The sequence below is a fragment of the Cherax quadricarinatus genome, chromosome 52, assembly GCF_038502225.1.
Source record: "Cherax quadricarinatus isolate ZL_2023a chromosome 52, ASM3850222v1, whole genome shotgun sequence".
In the NCBI taxonomy this organism is placed as follows: domain Eukaryota; kingdom Metazoa; phylum Arthropoda; class Malacostraca; order Decapoda; family Parastacidae; genus Cherax; species Cherax quadricarinatus.
The window spans coordinates 24,113,280-24,134,455 of NC_091343.1; the positions used below are offsets into that span (position 1 = coordinate 24,113,280).

At 44.0% G+C, this 21,176-nt stretch overlaps 1 protein-coding gene across 1 annotated transcript; it reads right to left on the minus strand.

Annotated features, from left to right (window-relative positions):
* Positions 1-3,373: 3,373 nt before the first annotated feature.
* Positions 3,374-17,435, minus strand: LOC138854200 (beta-1,3-galactosyltransferase 5-like). The gene is given in 6 exon segments (XM_070095994.1): positions 3,374-4,883; positions 5,595-5,655; positions 5,657-5,715; positions 7,375-7,531; positions 16,399-16,571; positions 17,403-17,435. Coding segments are annotated over 6 exon segments (792 nt in total). The 3' UTR covers positions 3,374-4,574.
* Positions 17,436-21,176: the final 3,741 nt, after the last annotated feature.

Below are 21,176 nucleotides of genomic sequence, written 5' to 3' on the forward strand. Positions count from 1 at the left end.
ATGGTGTTGGTAGTGGTAGTGGTGGTGGTGGTGGTGTTGGTAGTGGTAGTGGTGGTGGTGGTGATGGTGTTGGTAGTGGTAGTGGTGGTGGTGGTGATGGTGTTGGTAGTGGTGGTGGTGGTGGTGGTGATGGTGGTGGTGATGGTGTTGGTAGTGGTAGTGGTGGTGGTGGTGATGGTGTTGGTAGTGGTGGTGGTGGTGGTGGTGCTGGTGTTGGTAGTGGTAGTGGTGGTGGTGGTGATGGTGTTGGTAGTGGTGGTGGTGGTGGTGGTGATGGTGTTGGTAGTGGTGGTGGTGATGGTGTTGGTAGTGGTAGTGGTGGTGGTGGTGATGGTGTTGGTAGTGGTAGTGGTGGTGGTGGTGATGGTGTTGGTAGTGGTAGTGGTGGTGGTGGTGATGGTGTTGGTAGTGGTAGTGGTGGTGGTGGTGATGGTGTTGGTAGTGGTAGTGGTGGTGGTGGTGATGGTGTTGGTAGTGGTAGTGGTGGTGGTGGTGATGGTGTTGGTAGTGGTAGTGGTGGTGGTGGTGATGGTGTTGGTAGTGGTAGTGGTGGTGGTGGTGATGGTGTTGGTAGTGGTAGTGGTGGTGGTGGTGATGGTGTTGGTAGTGGTGGTGGTGGTGGTGGTGATGGTGTTGGTAGTGGTAGTGGTGGTGGTGGTGATGGTGTTGGTAGTGGTAGTGGTGGTGTTGGTAGTGGTAGTGGTGGTGGTGGTGGTGATGGTGTTGGTAGTGGTGGTGGTGGTGGTGGTGATGGTGTTGGTAGTGGTGGTGGTGGTGGTGGTGATGGTGTTGGTAGTGGTAGTGGTGGTGGTGGTGATGGTGTTGGTAGTATTAAACTTAACCTAAGTTGTACCTCAAAAACTGAATAACACTTAACTAGGTCTTTCCACTAGGTTTCAATTTTGGACATTTTTCGACTGTATTTACAAAAAAAAAAAATCACTATTAAGAGAAGCTTTGTAAGCGAACTTGCTATATATTATATATTGATTTACCCTGTCTTTGACCTTATGCTAAAAAAACATGATAAACTCTTTTCTATAAGTTCGTTGGGACACGCCAGAAAATCATCTATGGTAACAGATACAGGAAGCCGCGCTTTTCTTCCACACATTTTTATCTCCATAGTAAATCTTTTGGATTTAATGTCGATCTAACACGAAGGACTTTAATGCAAATAAATCACCCCTTTGTTATACATATTAAGAGTTGTATGTCTTTCATTATATACGGTGGCTCGTGGCCTGGTGGCAAAAGCTCTCCGGGTTCGATTCCCAGCAAGGGTAAAAACATTGGGTGTGTTTGCTCACACCGGTTGTTTTATGTTCACCCATCAGTAAAATAGGTACCTGGATGTTAGTCGACTGGTGTGGGTCGCATCCTGGGACAAAACTGACCTAATTTGCCCGAAATGCTCAGCATAACAAGGGGCTTTCTATATAGTAGTATGTCATTGATGTCAGCTATGGTCTGTATACATGTACATGTACTTGTAGAAATAAAGATATTATTATTATTATTATTATTATTATTATTATTATATACGCTGATAGTTTCCTATCAGCGTATATAATTTAAGTAATCTTGACTGGTGGTGAACAAGTGTCATGCAGCCTTAGTGAGCCTCGTGCAGTTGATGTATTTTAAACCCACCATTAAACCGTCATAAACCACGTGACAATAAAGGTTATACACACACAGAGAGGTGTATGTGTCATCTTATATTCAGTAATCCCTACTTTAGGAATTATAACATTCGTGGCTGTTGCTGATGAAGAAATTATACCCAGTCTTATTTACTGATCACAGTGTAATCGATAAGCTTAATTACAATTAACTATACAAGATACACTGACTTCAGTGTAGTGTTCAGTTAACTCTACATACTATATGTACTTAATAGCTATGTGTTCTCAAAACCTTTGTACAAACGTATGCAGTGGTCTGTAAAATGAATCCTGGGTTTCCTGAACAAAGGTAATCTAATGTAACATGTTCATGCGTTACCTAGAGGTTATTCTGGGGATCAACGCCCCCGCTGCCCGGTCCATGACCAGGCCTCCCGATGGATCAGGGCCTGATCAACTAGGCTGTTACTGCTGGCCGCACGCAGTCCAACGTACGAGCCACAGCCCGGCTGATCCGGCACTGACTTTAGGTATCTGTCCAGCTCTCTTGAAGGCAGCCAGGGGTTTATTGGCAATTCCCCTAATGCTTGATGGGAGGCTGTTGAACAGTCTTGGGCCCCGGACATTTATGGTGTTTTCCCTTAGTGTACTTGTCCACTGTGGCTGTGACAGTCCCTACTGTGGTTGTGCAAGTCCCTACTGTGGTTGTGACAGTCCCCACACTGGTTGTGACAGTCCCCACTGTGGTTGTAACAGTACCCCACTGTATGTAATTCAGCGTTTTTACGAGGATGACCACAAGGTGCATTTTTTTTGGAGGGGGGGGGGGCAGAATCCAAAAAAATTTGCTCCTACTCGGGCTAAGCCCGTGAAATGTTCCATCTGTTTTATAAGATGCATCAGCCACTGAAGACTGTTGCTGTCCGCAGTGGTTGTATTTTAATCAGAGGAAAGCGCTAAACCCGTAGGGGTGTCACAAAGGGCCTGTGGAACGCGAGGCACTCAAATTCGATCCCAGCAAGGGAGAGAAGCCCAGTTTCTTGGATCAAAAGCCGCTCACCAGCATCAAGGCAGTAAGGTAGGTAAGACACATAGGCAACAGTTAGGCAACTTTATTCCGAAACGTTTCGCCTACACAATAGGCTTCTTCAGTCGAATACAGAAAGTAGGGAGGAACAGTAGAGATGTGAAGACGATGTAATCAGTCCATCACCCTTGAAGTCGTAGAATTTGAGGTTGTCAGTCCCTCAGCCTGGAGAAGTTCAGTTCCATAGTCAGGAACTGACTATAGAACTGAGTTGAATTTTCGAAGCCTATCGGAGGAGCCTGTCTCCACCTGTCTCACAGGAACAAAATTTGTGTGTAGCGTTGCGCCTGGGCGCCCGAACATTTGTCAATAGTCCCAGGAATCTTGCCCAAGATTCTATTATTATCATGGGGGAGAGCTGAATTCGTAGGGATTATACAACGCCTGTTGGGGGAGGGGGATGGAAGGCATTCAAGCTCAATTCAGATCCAGTTCCCTAGATCAAGAGCCCTTCACCAGCGTCAAGGAACCTCCCCTGAGGGGTTGCCCAAAATACAAAATAATACTAATAATATTCCGATCTTGTTATTTGAAGAGGGTAAACTCATATTCTTTCCTCACTCATAGACGGCAAACTCTTCCATTTTCGTTATTCATAGAGGGTAAGCTTCCATTTTTGTTAATTCAGAAATAATCCACAACTGAAATGATAAATTAATCAATCACGTTTTGTTTATTAACATAAGATACATCACAGTTTGTTGCTGATACTTTACAAAAATATCTCTAGGCCTATGTTCACCTAACACATCCATCATGCAGGATGGATTTTGTCACGTACGAATCAATAATCATTAAACCATTATCAGAAAGAAAAGTTGCATTTATCTTTTTTTATTATCTCTGGCCCTCCCTACTAATCCCCTATTTGATATAAGCACAAATTCTCCATAACATGGCCACTGGTGTAGCGCCTAGATCTAATTCGTGGAAAACTTGTTTTCAATATAAAGTGTAAAACATCATTAACACGAACACTGTATTCCTTGGAGAAAGACCTTAAATACAGGCTAAATCCTAAAGGCTTTAAAAAAGTGCAAACATGATTCGTCTTCAATGAGGATGCAAAAGACCTCTTGCACAAAATTACAGACCAGTTGTGTCAACATCACACAAAATAATCTTTGAAATGGTTGTGATATGCAAAATTATTAATTTTATGAAAAGCATGACTTATACAACCCAATTCATAAATATTATTAGATCATTATGGCAAAAATGAATGAGGCTTTGGTAGAAACCCAAAATGCAGATGTTGTCTATGCAAGCTTCGCCAAGGCATTTAATAAATGTCATCATGCAGCAATAGCCTGTAAAATAATGTGAATAGGCATAACAGGAAAAGTATGAAAATTGATTTTCAACTTTCTAGCAAATCAAATGCAAAAGCATTTGCCTCAAGGCAAAGTCCTGGACCAAAACTTTCATTTCCCATCCTCACAACCAACACATAAAAACATTAACCACAGCTTCGTATCCTTTGCAAACTAACAAAATAAGTAAAAAAGTTGCTTCGGCGGAAGACACAGAAAAATTGTTTGGCTCTATGATTTGGAAACAAATCTGTTAATCATCTTTAATGCGAATAAACAATATTTAGGTCTTCAGTATTAAGTACATTGATTAACTGGTTTAGTTCGGCCTCTCGCATTTCATCGGAGCTGTGAGACTCCTGCCACACAGACCAGGGCTATGACATCGCAGTCTCATTCCTCCTCTGGGGGTATAATATCCCTGATGTACCCCACCTGGGCAATGGCAGCCTTGTGGAATCCCACCCGGGGCATGATAGCCCTGTCGCACTCCACCTGAACTATGACACTCTATCGAATCCAATCTATGCTGTCTATACGTCTGTCTTAGACAGGAGGAGCATACTTAAGGACGCCCTGCCACGCCGTCTCTCTGTTCTCCTCTTTGTTCTTCTCCAGGAAGGCCTGAGTGCCGCTGAAGAACTCAAATTTGGCGTGAAAAGTGTTGATGACGCCTATGATCTGGACGTGCTTGATCCCAGCGGCGTGGGCGACGAGGCCGGTAATGTAAACGTCCTCCAGCTTGAGGAACGGCACGTAGGGGGTGTACTTCAACAGCTGTTGCCAAGCCAAACTCCCCACCAGGTAAGCCGGTCCATGAACGAATGACGGATACTTCTCCTCCGGGTACTCATCCTGTTGGTCAATTTGCACTGTTACTGTAAATAAATAAATAGTAATAAAGTACATCGTCACGAACCAGACAATGACTGACCTCATGGGAATGTTTTATTTAGTTAAGAGAGAACCTGATTTCAAACAATTTCTGTTTTTTTTTTTTTTTGGCCGCTTCATGAAGATTAAGTCAGTCAATGGGAGAGCTGTGACTCTGCACTATTCGCTGCTGAGTGTATGCAGTGACTGGCTACATGGGCAGGGCTTGCTCGACCAATAAGACTTAGCCTTGATGAATCTGCCAATCAACATCCGTGCTTAAAACCAGGCTCTCCCATTGGCCGAATAAAGCATGGCCACCCAGCCATCGTCTGTGTTGTAACACTACGAATAATCCTTTACAGAGAATTATCTTACTACTGGAGAAACAATCATGAACTACAGTTACCTTTCCTCTTTCTACAATAGATCTGATTGTGTATATATATATATATATATATATATATATATATATATATATATATATATATATATATATATATATATATATATATATATATATATATATATATATATATATATATATATATATACGTATATGTATTTGCAAAATTTAGAACCTCTCTTACCGGACCGAGGATCGAACCTTTGCCCCTCATTGCTCTGAGTGACCCACACACATTTAGAGCTTCACAAAGATATAATAGAGGAAGAGAAGTATTACGGACTGACCTTAGACACGCCCCACTTGCCGGACCTGTGGGGATAGGCAATAGGGTCGAAGCGGCCATAAATATGTCATGGCTCTGCTGATGTTATTAGGCAGCAACACCTCGTCTCCAGGCTTCAGGTCCTGCACATCAACCAAGAAGATCAGTAGGGATTGAAGGGGTGGAGGAGGAAGGGGAAGGTAGAGAGGAAAGTGGGAGGTGTAGGAGGAAATGAGAGATGGAGGAAGAAGAGAAGGAAATGTATGATTAATATTTACATTAATGATGTTGCCAAACACTAACATTAAAACAAATACATCAGAAAGCTTAAAAATAGGTGAATTATTATTATTATTATTATTATTATAACTAAGCGCTAAACCCACAAGGGTCGTACCAAAAGTCGTAGCCCAGTGGTGAGAGTCACGCCTCTCACCACTGAGTTCCTGGGATTGAATCCCCGGATTAAAAAAAAAGTAATGTCGGGTACACACACACACACACACACACACACACACACACTCACACACACACCTCGCAATCGGAATGAGTACAATCTAAATCCCTTAACGAGGATCCATTGGAGGGCAAGTCTGGTGCCAGCAGCCGCGGTAATTCCAGCTCCAATAGCGTATATTTAAGTTGTTGCAGTTAAAAAGCTCGTAGTTGGGCTTCAGTTCTGGACTGACGTTTCACCGCCGATGGTGCTTACCGTCACGCTCCGAACGGTTTGAGCTAAAGCCGCCCCGCCGGCTTGCACGGGGTGCTCTTCACCGAGTGGCCGGCACAATTACTTTGAAAAAATTAGAGTGCTCAGAGCAGGCTAAGCGAAGGGCCTGAATGGTGTGAGCATATCTCCTGAGGCGCACATCAATCAGATAACTGCTGCAGCATACGGGCGCCTGGCAAACCTACGGATAGCGTTCCGATACCTCAGTAAGGATTCGTTTAAGACTCTGTATACCATTTACGTCAGGCCCATACTGGAGTATGCAGCACCAGTTTGGAATCCACACCTAGTCAAGCACGTCAAGAAATTAGAGAAAGTGCAAAGGTTTGCAACAAGACTAGTCCCAGAGCTACGGGGATTGTCCTACGAAGAAAGGTTGAGGGAAATCGGCCTGACGACACTGGAGGACAGGAGGGTCAGGGGAGACATGATAACGACATATAAAATACTGCACGGAATAGACAAGGTGGACAAAGACGGGATGTTCCAGAGAGGGGACACAGACACAAGAGGTCACAATTGGAAGTTGAAGACTCAGATGCATCAAAGGGATGTTAGGAAGTATTTCTTCAGTCATAGAGTAGTCAGGCCGTGGAATAGCCTAGAAAGTGACGTAGTGGAGGCGGGAACCATACATAGTTTTAAGGTGAGGTATGATAGAGCTCATGGGGCAGGGAGAGAGAGGACCTAGTAGCAATCAGCGAAGAGGTGGGGCCAGGAGCTGTGAATCGACCCCTGCAACCACAAATAGGTGAGTACAAATAGGTGAGTACACACACACACACACACACACACACACACACACACACAGGGAGCAGGGAGAGAGAGAGGACCTGGTAGCGTTCATTGAAGAGGCGAGGCCAGGAGCTGAGTCTCGACCCCTGCAACCACAATTAGGTGAGTACACACACGTCTCCCTTGTCAGTTTAGAGGTTCGAACCTAAAGCGTTAAACGTAATTTACATAAAAATAGATAAAGAGTTGAGGTTTAAATGGGACCTGTCTCTCATAGTCCAGGATGTTTACTGTCTTTTCTGATGTTATAACTAACCTCCACCCTGAATAGACTTACCGCAGGATTGGATGGCTCACGCAGCTGCTTCAGGAGGAACTTCTTCAGGTGGAAGGGGTTGACCAACACGTCGTCGTCCACCTTAGCGATGAAGGGAACATCAGGGCAGTAGGAGGCGGCCCAAGAAAACATGGCCAGTGTCTTGTATGTTAGGTTCCTGCGGTGGGAGGTGATTGTTGAGTGAATAATACACTACTGCTGCTGTGTCAGAAGTTTAGTGAATAATACACTACTGCTGTGTCAGAAGTTTAGTGAATAATACACTACTGCTGCTGTGTCAGAAGTTTAGCGAATAATACACTACTGCTGCTGTGTCAGAAGGTTAGCGAATAATACACTACTGCTGCTGTGTCAGAAGTTTAGTGAATAATACACTACTGCTGCTGTGTCAGAAGTTTAGTGAATAATACATTACTGCTGCTGTGTCAGAAGTTTAGTGAATAATACACTACTGCTGCTGTGTCAGAAGGTTAGCGAATAATACACTACTGCTGCTGTGTCAGAAGTTTAGTGAATAATACACTACTGCTGCTGTGTCAGAAGTTTAGTGAATAATACACTACTGCTGCTGTGTCAGAAGTTTAGCGAATAATACACTACTGCTGCTGTGTCAGAAGTTTAGTGAATAATACAATACTGATGTGTCAGAAGTTTAGTGAGTAATACAATACTGATGTGTCAGAAGTTTCCTGGACTAAAATTGTTGTTACTTCTGGACTAAGTTGCAGTTGCCGGCCAGACTAAGATAAGAACAAAGGAGCAGTGCATGACTTCAGGTCCAGAGTGGCCTGAAGGCATGCAGTATTTTTCATTCTCACATCTTTTAAAAGGCACGTAAGTACCCTTGTCCTCTGATAACATGTTCATTTTTCCACCATAATCTACCTTGTTCATAATTACTATCGCGATGTGTTGCATCGCATTTGCGTTGTCTGTTTCGTCTGAGTAACGCTCAGACCTCTGCAACACAGTTGTCCTCAAATATTTGTTAAGTTATACCATGAATTAAGGAAAAATCCTGGACTTCACCTTACGAAACAGACAAAGGAAATGTGATAGTAATTATGGACAAGGTAGATTATAGTGGAAAAATGAACATGTTATTAGGAGACAGAGGTACTTACGTGCCCCTTAAACTACTCAGAACACTTGCTTCAATGACACTCTTTGTCATTTACTGCCATTCACCTACAGCCCCTGGGCCAGCCCCAGTGCCAGCCCCAGTGCCAGCCCCAGTGCCAGCCCCAGTGCCAGCCCCAGTGCCAGCCCCAGTGCCAGCCCCAGTACCAGCCCCAGTCCCAGTACCAGCCTCAATGCCAGCCCCAGTACCAGCCCCAGTGCCAGCCCCAGTGCCAGCTCAGTGCTAGTTTAGTCTTCGTTAATGTTTATTTTAAATGCCTTATTTATAATTTATTTATAAGCTATCTTCTTTCTGTACAATTCAATCATATCTCTTCTTTATTCATCTTTATTCATCTTGATTCATCTTGATTCATCTTGATTCATCTTGATTCACCTTGATTCACCTTGATTCATCTTTATTCACCTTTATTCATCTTTATTCATCTTTATTCGTCTTTATTCATCTTTATTCATCTTTATTCACCTTTATTCATCTTTATTCACCTTTATTCATCTTTATTCATCTTTATTCATCTTTATTCACCTTTATTCATCTTTATTCATCTTTATTCATCTTTCAAGAAGGTGATGCTAGTGCTTATAATATATTTTTTTGTATGAAAGATTGTTAAAACAGGATATCAACTTTGTAATTAAAATATATATGAAGAGCGTCGTCTGTTTCGTACTCAGCAGACGGAGGATCAAGCCTTCACCTCGTCTTGCGTTGAATTATTATTATTATAATCAAAAAGAAGCGCTAAGCCACAAGGGCTATACAGCGCTGCAGGGTAGGGAAGGAAGCAAGGGAATTGGATGGCAGAAGGGAGGGGGGATGATCAGCAGGTTACAGAAAACAGCGGGGCAGGGGATAGTACGGGGGTAGAGGGTAGCAAGAGATACAAGTAGAAAGGGCTGAAAGTATCAGAATTTGTGAAGTAAGTCAGTCGTTGTCAAAAAGTCAATGAGAGAGTCCGGATGAAAGGTGGGTCCATCAGCGAGAAGGGAAGGTAAAGAGAGAGCAGCGGGGCGAAGACGACGACAGAGGTAAATTCTGCGTGCTCGTTGATAAAGTGGGCAGTCCAACAGAATGTGGCTGACTGATAATGGAGCTTGGCAATTCTCACAGAGAGGAGCAAGACGCCTCTCCATGAGATATCCATGAGTAAGACGAGTATGGCCAATGCGAAGACGGGAGAGAGTAGTCTCCCAACCTCGACACTGGTGATAAGAAGACGGCCAGTAACCTATACTCGGTTTAATAGACTGAAGTTTGTTGCCGAGCATAGTAGACCAACGTTGCTGCCAACGGGTGTGAAGGTGGGAAGATATTACAGCAAAATAGTCCGTACATGGAATACCTCTATAAGAAACTGGTAGGTCATGTACTGCTGACCGCGCAGCAGTGTCTGCCTGTTCATTGCCCTGTACGTCAACATGACCAGGGACCCAACAAAAAACAATATCTTTATGCTTAGTAAAGATGCGGCGTAGCCAAAGTTGGATACGGAGGACTAAGGGGTGAGGTGTATCAAATTTTTGTATAGCCTGTAAAGCACTAAGGGAGTCTGAGACAACCACAAATGATGACACAGGCATAGATGCAATACGGATAAGTGCTGTAAGGATGGCATATAATTCAGCAGTAAAAATACTAGCTGAAGATAGTAAATGCCCTTGTACGACGCTGTCCGGAAACACTGCTGCGAATCCTACGCCGTCAGAAGACTTAGAGCCATCTGTGTACACAGCAATGGCATGAGAATGAGAGTGAAAGTGGTCAAGAAAAAGAGAGCGGGAAGCGACCGTAGACAGTTGGGCTTTCGAGCAAGGGAGGGAGAAAGAACAGACTCGAACAGCTGGAACTTCCCAGGGGGGTAGGGAAAAGTGAGATGCTACATGTACATAGAAAGGTGGTAGTTGAAGAGAAGACAAGAGCGAATGAAGGCGAAGAGAGAAGGGACGGAGTAAGCAGGGGCGGCGAACAAATAAAGAATGTCTACTAATATCAGTGACCATTCTATAAATGGAAGGATTGCGGAGATCATGAGAGCGTACATAGTAGCGCAGGCAATGGGCATCACGGCGATCGGATAAGGATGGAACGTTCGCTTCTGCATAGAGGCTTTCGACAGGGGAAGAGCGAAAAGCACCAAGGCATAAACGTAATCCTTGGTGATGAATGGGGTTAAGGCTAGAGAGAGTAGCAGGAGATGCCGCTGAATAGATCTGGTCACCATAATCAAGTTTCGATAAAATAAGGGTGGAATGTAGGTGAAGGAGGGTTCGACGATCAGCTCCCCACGAAAGATGAGCAAGGGTTTTAAGAAGGTTCAGCCGGCTGTGACAAGTTGCCTTCAGAGAGGTAATGTGAGGTTTCCAGGATAACCTACGATCAAAGAGGAGGCCCAGAAACTTGACTGTATCACGTTCAGGGATACGTGAGCCATAGAGGTACAAAGGATGATCAGAGATGACAGAGCGTCTAGTGAAAGTGATTTGGTGGGTTTTAGTGCTGGAAAATTTAAACCCATGTGTGGTGGCCCAATTGGAAACACGGTCGACTGCATGCTGGAGAGAAACTGTAAGGAGGTGACAGTCAGCGCCTGCACAGGCAATAGCGAAGTCATCATCATAGAGTGATGACCAAATATTTGATGGAAGACTAGAGGCCAAATCATTAATAGCAAGGAGAAAAAGTGTTGTGCTCAGAACACATCCCTGGGGGACACCTTCAGCTTGGACAAAGTCCGGGGAGAGCACATTATTAACCCGAACACGGAAATGCCTGTCAGTTAAAAAGTTCTTAAGGAAGGATGGTAGATTGCCTCGAAGGCCTAAGGAGTGGACTTGGGCTAAAATATTATACCTCCAAGTTGTGTCATATGCCTTCTCAAGGTCAAAAAATATGGCAATAACTGAGTGGTTATTCGCAAAGGCATTACGAACATACGTATCCAAGCGCAGTAAGGGGTCTATGGTAGAACGTCCCTTACGAAAGCCATATTGACGAGTGGAGAGACTGTTGTGTGTCTCTAAATACCACACTAAACGTCTATTTACTAGACGTTCCATTACTTTGCAAACTGCACTGGTAAGAGCAATGGGACGATAGTGGGAGGTTTCATGTCCCGTAGTGCCTGGTTTGCGGAAAGGGAGAACAATGGCGGATTTCCACAGCTGTGGAAGAACTCCTTGTGACCAAATAAGATTGTAAAGGCGTAATAGGACTGCAAGGGCTGACTGATGTAAATGTTGTAGCATACGAATATGAATGTCGTCGGGCCCAGCTGCCGATGATCGACAAGCTGAGAGTGTTGCCTCCAGTTCTTGAAGTGTAAAAGGCACATTATACTGTTCTTCTCTGAGAGAAGAAAAGTCCAAGGGTGCTAACTCTCTGGCAGACTTTGAGGAAAGAAATGAGGGGCATAGATGGAGTCCCTGAGAAATACGGACCAGATGATTGCCAATTTCATTGGCAACATCTAGTGGGTTTGCTATATCAACACCGGCAACTCGCAGAACAGGAGCCGGGTCAGGAGAATATTTACCACTCAGTTTTCGTACTTTTTTCCAGACTGCACTCATAGAGGAAGCAGAGGTGATGGTGGAGACATAATCTCGCCAGCAAGTGCGTTTAGCGTCACGGATGACACGGCGAGCGATCGCACGCTTCTGTTTAAAATCAAGGAGTCGCTCTGTGGTTCTATTGTACCGGTACCTGCCCCATGCAGCGCGTTTCAAACGTACTGCACGAGCACAAGCAGGAGACCACCACGGCACGCATTTCTGAGAATGCCTGCCCGAAGTTTGGGGTATAGAATGAGAAGCTGCGGTGAAAACGGAGGACGAGAAGAGGTGTAAAAGCTCATCAATGGAGGACGAAGAAGGAACCTCTTTAAAAACAGTCAGGTGTGAGTAAAGGTTCCAATTTGCCCGATTAAATTGCCAGCGTGGGGTGCGAAGAGGTGGCGAATATGAAGGGGAAGAAAGAATGATTGGGAAATGATCACTGTCATGTAAGTCCGGGAGAACAGACCAAGTAAAGTCTAATGCGGCGGAGGAAGAGCAAACTGAGAGATCGATGCAAGAGAGAGTATGAGTCCGAGGATCAAAATGGGTGTGAGTACCTGTATTTAAAACATGGAGGGGGTGGGTGGCAAGAAAAGCCTCTAACTGAATTCCACGGGAATCACAGTGAGACCCTCCCCAGAGGAAATGGTGGGCATTAAAATCACCAAGTAACAGAATCGGTGGCGGTAATGACGAAACAAGGAAGGCAAAATCCGGAATAGATAATGCCCGAGAAGGAGAGAGATATAAAGAACAGAGCGTATACCACCTATGTAAGTGGATACGGGCTGCTGTGTAATGCAGCGAAGTATGAATAAATAGCTGATGGTACGGAATATCAGTGCGGAGAAGAAGGGCACTTTCATTAAAGGTCCCATCAGGAAAAGGATCTGAAGAATACAATAAATTATAGCCTGAGATGTGAGAAATAACAGCAGAGTGTAATTTTGGTTCCTGTAAGCAAACACCAACAGGGGCAAACTGGGAGAGTAACATCTGAAGCTCACCCCGATTACCCCTGAGGCCGCGTATATTCCACTGTAAAAAGGCCATGATTGGCAATGATAAAGATACTTGAAATCCGCAGGTAAGGGTTCCTACGGACTAGAAGGGTTAGAAAAGTCCACATGCGGAGGCAGTGGAAAATGTTCAAGCAGCGAAGGAACGGTGCGCTGTGAAGAAAGGAGTTGCGCAGATGGAGCAGAGGAGAGAGAAAGAGCGGAAGGTGGATCAGTGTCCATTGATGGTTTGGTCTCTGCAATATATTCAGAGATTGCTTCAAGTGTTTCGGAATTCAGAGATGTCGTATGGGAGACAATATTGGGAATGGTAGGGGGAGGATGAGTAAAGATTGGAACTGTATTGGACTGTACCAAGGTAGGGGGGGGCGAAAGGGTGGAGGGAACTGGAGAAGCGTGGCAGGGGACAGAAGAGACAGGAACCTGGGAGGTGGCAGAAGAGGAAGAAACTTGGGAGGGAACAGGGGAGGAAGGTACATTACGAGGAGGAGGGTGAACCTCTGCACTTGTAACTGAGCCAGTGAGAGGGGAAGAACTAGGGACAGAGACAGGGAGGGTAAAATGAGGAGGTGGAAGATGGGTAGGAGGTGTTACCGGACCTTTTTTTGACTTTTGAGAAGTAGAGGGACGAATGGGAAGAGGTGTCGTACGAGGTCTCGTCGATACTGAGGCTTGTAAGAGAGAACTCGAAGAAGCGAGATTAGACTGAGGCGTTGAAGTAGGGACGTCTGAGCCGAGGACAGCAAAAGGATTAGATACAGGAGTGATTATGGGAGAGGTAACCACAGAGGTGGGTGTAGAAGATGGGATACCAGAAGTGGGGGGACGTTTTGAAACACGGGAATAAAAAACACGTGGGAGTCTCCCTTGGAGGCGGAGATGAGAAACTGCCATGGCATAAGGGAGACCTTCTGTCTCTTTGAGGTAACGGATTTCCCGCTCGTTTAAATAGACCTGACAACGGCGAGAGTACGAAGGGTGAGCCTCATGACAGTTAAGGCAAGAGGGAGATCGATTGCAAGACGTATTAGAATGGTCATCGGCACCACAGACTGGGCATTCGGCGATAGATCTGCAATATTTCGCTGGATGGCCAAATCGCCAGCAATTTCTACACTGTTGTGGTGTAGGGATCACCTTTCGAACTTGTAACCGATGTCCTGCTATATAAACGGAGGATGGGAGTTCTCGGCTGTCAAAAGTTAAACGAGCCACATTGCTAGGGTATCGTCTCCGCCCACGGGCAGGAAGAACGTAAGTGTCTACCTTGAGGATTGGGAGATCTTGGAGTTCCAGCTGTTCTAGAATGTCGGTGCCACATGTCTGGAAATTTTGTTGAACTATGGTATGGGGCAGAATAACGGTACCACTACAAGAATTGAGGGAATGATGTTTTTCAAGGGTGACAGGAACAGTATCTATATGGGAAAGACGAGAGAGCTCACGAGCCTGGGTAGCATTCTGTACGGTAATGATGCGCGTACCGCTCTTAAGAGCATGAAAAGAAATATCTTTACCAACATGGCGTAGGAGTGCCTTGCCAATACTATGGTCAGAAAGATAGGCAGTAGAGGAAGTTGGTCGTAAAGTGAAGAATTTAGTCCACTGTTCAGTCTGAAACTGAGCGTGGAAAGGTAGTGAAGGACGTGTCGATCGTTTCTGAGAAGAACGAGAAGGTGAAGGTGGAGAAGTATCATCAGCAGGTAATTGTCGTTGACGTTTAGGCGTGGGACCAGAGTTGGTCCGACGTGGAACGGGTCGGCGATTTGAAAATTGCCGCACCGTAGAGGGAGAGGCCGGAAGCATAGTCAGAGGAGAGCGAAGGTCTGATAAATCGAAGGAGTCAGTCGAGGCCTCAGTACCTGAAGCGGGTGAGGAAACAGCACCGGCAATAGGTACAGAGGCATGAGGAATGTCTGAAGAGTGGTCCAAAGACGAGGCGGGGTCAGAACGGGGTGCGGTATCAAGAAGGGGCCCGGGGGTACCAGGTTCATGGACTAGGGCTGCCATGGTTAGGTTACTTCTTTCTTTTTGTTTTTAAGAAAAAAAAAGAAAGAAGAAAAGAAAATAAAAATAAAAAAAAGAAAAAAAAGGGGGGACCGGGGAGGGATAGTTCCTAGGAGGAATGAAAGGGCCAGAAATCTCCCTCCGCGCCCATGAGGACTCGACACCGCTAGTAGCGCAGATGCAGCATGGAACCCGTGCCATACCCTACCCTTCATGCCAGTAAACCAGCAATCTGGGATAGCAACCTCACATCTGCCGAGCTACCTCGGTGGACAAAAGAGAGGGCGGCCGGATATCCGCCACAAAGCATACCTCCTTCAGCCACCACCCCCGGAATCCGAAAGGTGGCTTCCAGAGATACACCCGTCGCCCAAAAGACACCCAAAGCTACTCCGGGATACCGGAGAGGGATCGGGACATCCCTAGGCAATCCAGATTCCACGGCAAACTACGCCACCGCCAAGAAACCTCAACGGAATGGGATGGACCCCGGTGTCCTTTCCCCTACCTAGGAACTAGCGCGCCTGTGGGAGAAATCACGAAGGCTAAAAAGAGGAAGGGCAAAAGGGAGGGGTGAGGAGGAGGAGGAGGAATGGAAAAAGGGGAGGATGGGGAGGATGGGATAGGGGAGGGGAGAATGGGGGGTAATTAGGTTCGGTCTGAGGAAGAAGACCGACAGGGCTAATTCCTCAGACCAAGAGCCTCTTCACCACGCCAAGGAGCCCCCCTTGAAGAGGCTTGCGTTGAATGACTCCACTTGGGTTTAGCGCTTAACATGAATTAAACAAATCCGCATCGCCGAAATGAGGTCTTACCAGTGAAATACTTGAATGAATGAGTTAGACAAGACAGACCCCTCAAGGAACAGTGTTAAGACCATGAGTAAATTATGTTCCTGCCATCTCTGTCTTCAGTCCCAGTAAACCACTGTACGGGAGGGAACTGAACTCGCGGCTAGTGAGTCGTAAAACTCCAGACCGGCGCGTTAGCCACTGGGTCAACTGGCTACAATAAGATTCATGTAATTAGGTACATGTATGCACAGTAGAAAAGTTAGCATAGGCACCACTGTGACCTCAAATATAAGTTTATACATATACACCTCCCGCCAGCGTGGCCGTGACAAACTCTAGCTCAGTCACGTCATTATGATCTCCTGAGACCCAACAACATCATTAGGGAACTTAACACACACACACACACACACACACCTCTGACCCATTAAATATTGTTACAAAACTTCCTTAATGCTTTGTTTAACAGAGAGAATTTATTATTTACACTTTAGGTGTGGCAGACTCACTCGTAGGAGTCTATAAAGTTGTACTGAGCTAGATCATGGTGCTGGGTAGCTTCAGCATCCAGGGCAGCCTGTAGTTCAGGGTCCAGCGTTGACCCCACCATAAACACAGCCCTGAGGGAAGCAGACAGGTTACGAATTTGCAAAGCACTAAAATAATATGAGTTATTCAGAGCCTTAAAATAAAACAAAGTGGTTTATATCATTACTTCTCTGCCATAATAAGTTATCTTTACAGTGTGTAACCTGGAAAATATATTTGACAGCTTTTGTGGCTAATGTATTATAATTACCGATATCGTAAGTATAACATAAGTAAAAACATATCTTCGTAGCAGTACAAACTATTCCAGTAACTCGTTTCATGTCATAGGAATTATATTATTATTATTATTATTATTATTATTATTATTATTGTTGTTGCTTTTGGTGTTGTTGTTGTTGCTATTATTATTATTATTATTATTATTATTATTATTATTATTGTTGTTGCTTTTGGTGTTGTTGTTGTTGCTATTATTATTATTATTAATTATTATTATTATTATTATGATAGTTTTTTAATAAGTACGCTACTCTTACAACTACAGCACCTAAGTAATAATAACTCTAGCTCTATTGTAAGTAATATTTTAAACTAATACCTCTTACCTATACCTCTCACCTCTACCTCACACACGTACCTCTCATCCCTACCTCTTACCCATACCTCACACAACTGGTCATGTGAGGTATGACTCACGAAATCGTAACGACACGATTGCAAACAAACCATACTACGGGCGGGGTTAGAACCCGCGATCAGAGAGTCTCAAAACTCCACACTAGTGGCTAACACGTCGGTCTGGAGTTATGAGGTATGGGTTGGTTTCAAGGACACTTGATCATATACTAAGACGTATTTATTATAAAACATTTCGGTGCTGGGACCTTGACCACTTCTTGCTCACTCCCTTTACCAAAGAGTATACCAGTCTGCAGTCTACCTCTCACACCATCATATTCACTTGGAAAGAAGTAAACCTGTACGGGTTATACATCGTGTAAGTTTGATTGAAGCGAAGGGTAGCTTACACTTTCTTAGATCAAGAACTATAATGGTGGGTCTCACCTCCTCACAAGTTGGGGTGACTGATGTGGTTTACGTAGCAGTATCAACATCACCAAACCATAGACCACAGCAACACACACTGACCACCTTACTTGCCATACTGAAAAGATACCATCGTCAGTGTTTTGACTGTGGAGGTGACTGTTGCATGCACTGAGCGCACTTACCAAGTGCGCACTGCGTTGAAACTCACTAAGTATTACAACCTAGGATTTCAAAGGCCTGTTATCCCAGGTGTAATGGGAGCAAAAGAAACACAGCAGAAAAAGTTTAGACTTATATTATCCTTCACCAATTTAGAACAGCAATATGTACACTATGTACAGTAATAAGTATAGTGCACGTCACGGTAAGCAAGGCAGAAATAGAAGCCACAAGATAGCAGACCGTGCTCAACCAGCTCTAGAATGGGAATGACAAGGGCAGACAGGAGAGCGGTATCCACATAACCTCTGCGATTGCCAATCCCACCTTCTTATTGGCTAGAACCTGGTCACTAGTTGAACGATGGGGCCCCATCACCAACTCTTAGCAACCTGGTTCGCTGGTTGGGGGAGATAGCCTGTAAATGAGGGTGTGTCCATGCGCCGAATAAAGGTTACGTACTCTTTGCATGCCACACTAAGTTCTATGTAACTTTGTAACTAAGTTCTTTGTAACTGCCTTGTAACTCACTAAGTTCTTTGTAACTCTGTATTCACTGTGTGCAACACAAAACTGGTGAGCTGCAAATCATCTCATCCTCGTGAAAGTGCGTCCGCTAGAAACATCCGTCTGTTGTACCATGACCCTAGCTGGTCTGGTCAGCCGTGAGTGCTGGTTGACCAGACCATGGTAGATCAGCACTCATGGTTGACCAGACCATGGTAGATCAGCACTCATGGTTGACCAGACCATGGTAGACCAGTACTCATGGTTGACCAGACCATGGTAGATCAGCACTTATGGTTGACCAGACCATGGTAGACCAGTACTCATGGTTGACCAGACCATGGTAGATCAGCACTCATGGTTGACCAGACCATGGTAGACCAGTACTCATGGTTGACCAGACCATGGTAGATCAGTTTTCTCTAATAACTAGTGGAGTTGGGCAGTCACAAGATATATACACCGAGAGGTGTATGTCTCTCAGTGTATATATACTTAGAGATCAGTCCCCAGTTTAAGGATTAACTAAGAACACAAAATTCTTTTCACAGTATAATATACCCCTGTAAAAAATAAGTTTGAAAAAAGAATATTCTAAATACCTTAAAAAATTGTACGCCAGTAAATTTAGTTTTGAGGTTGTGACCCAACCTCAACTTAGGTCAAAGTTCGCCTTTAAATCATAGAGGCACAGCCTAGGATACCAACCACGACAGGTACCTATTTACTGCCAGGAGAACAAAGATAACAAGTGTGGGGAGACTTGCCGACGTTCTCATCTGAACCAACAATGGGTGTACATTGTTCTTGAGTTTACACGTGTACTTCAGCGTGTAACAATCGTCAGGTTGTACGGTAACACTGTATAATACACTGATACTATACATTACAACCACTGTAATAACCACAGTCAATGCCACTAACTACAACTACTCTCTGACACACACATCTAACAACAACCATATATAAGAACAACTACTAATACACAACAACCACTAACACATAACAACCACTAACACATAACAACCACTAACACATAACAACCACTAACACATAACCACTAACACATAACAACCACTAACACATAACAACCACTAACACATAACCACTAACACATAACCACTAACACATAACCACTAACACATAACAACCACTAACACATAACAACCACTAACACATAACCACTAACACATAACCACTAACACATAACAACCACTAACACATAACAACCACTAACACATAACAACCACTAACACATAACAACCACTAACACACAACAACCACTAACACATAACAACCACTAACACATAACCACTAACACATAACAACCACTAACACATAACAACCACTAACACATAACAACCATTAACACATAACAACCACTAACACACAACAACCACTAACACATAACAACCACTAACACATAACAACCATTAACACATAACCACTAACACATAACAACCACTAACACATAACAACCACTAACACATAACAACCACTAACACATAACAACCACTAACACACAACAACCACTAACACATAACCACTAACACATAACAACCACTAACACATAACCACTAACACATAACAACCACTAACACATAACCACTAACACATAACCACTAACACATAACAACCACTAACACATAACAACCACTAACACATAACAACCACTAACACATAACAACCACTAACACATAGCAACCACTAACACATAACCACTAACACATAACAACCACTAACACATAACAACCACTAACACATAACAACCACTAACACATAACAACCACTAACACACAACAACCATTAACACATAACCACTAACACATAACCACTAACACATAACAACCACTAACACACAACAACCACTAACACACAACAACCACTAACACACAGCAACCACTAACACATAACAACCACTATAATCTACCTCGTCCATAATTACTATCTACCCTCCAGATAGACTCCAGGTAGACATTTACTTTGTTTCGTAAGGTGAAGTCCAGGATCTTCCTTAATTCATGGTATAACTTAACAGACCTTTGATGACAGTTGTGTTACAAAAGTCTGAGCTTTACTCAGACGAAACAAAGTAAATGCGATAGTAATTATGGACAAGGTAGATTATAATGGCAAAATAAACATGTTATTAGAATACAGGGGAACTTATGTGCCTGTTAAATGTTTTAAATATGTGTAAGTTGAGGAAGAACAGTAAATGTGAGTGAGACCGGGTCATTATTTTAGCATCATTAAGTACATTGACATCCTTCAGTCAAGGCTTGAATGCTGCTACCAGGTACTGGAATTCTTTTCGAAAGAATTAGAACGCTTTATTAACGCTTCGTCAGGCACTGGAGGTTTCTTATACAGGACAGGAATCTTTTCATTCACAGAATATGATATTCCAGAAGGAATTAAGTTTTCTAACGCACTTTTCCCTGGATGCGACCAACAACAGCCGACCAACAACAGCCGACCAACAACAGCCGACCAACAACAGCCGACCAACAACAGCCGACTCACAACAACCCCCCCACAACAGACGCCCAACAACAGCCGACTCACCGTCTTGTACCTCTTTATTTATAGGTAAACAGGGGCAAAATGTATAAGATAATGTGAGAAAATTACGAAAACATTTGGAATTTTATTGTGTATCACTCTGCTTATATTTCATATTAAGATGCCACCTCTCTGTTATGATCTTATTGCCTATAAGAAAACACTCACTGAGCCTCCACATACACTCCAAGATGAACCTCTTATGTAGAAAGAGACAGGAGAACAGTTGATCTGTATATTTCAATCTCGATATGCAAGCTTGCTGAAGAGAATTTCAGACCGGGATCTATATGTACAGATCAACTATCCTTCTGTTTGTGTACATGTGGGAGTCCCTCTACCACTGACTAGTATTCATAACACACACACACACACACACACACACACACACACACACACACACGAAGAGGCGGGGCCAGGAGCTGTGACTCGACCCCTGCAACCATAAATAGAT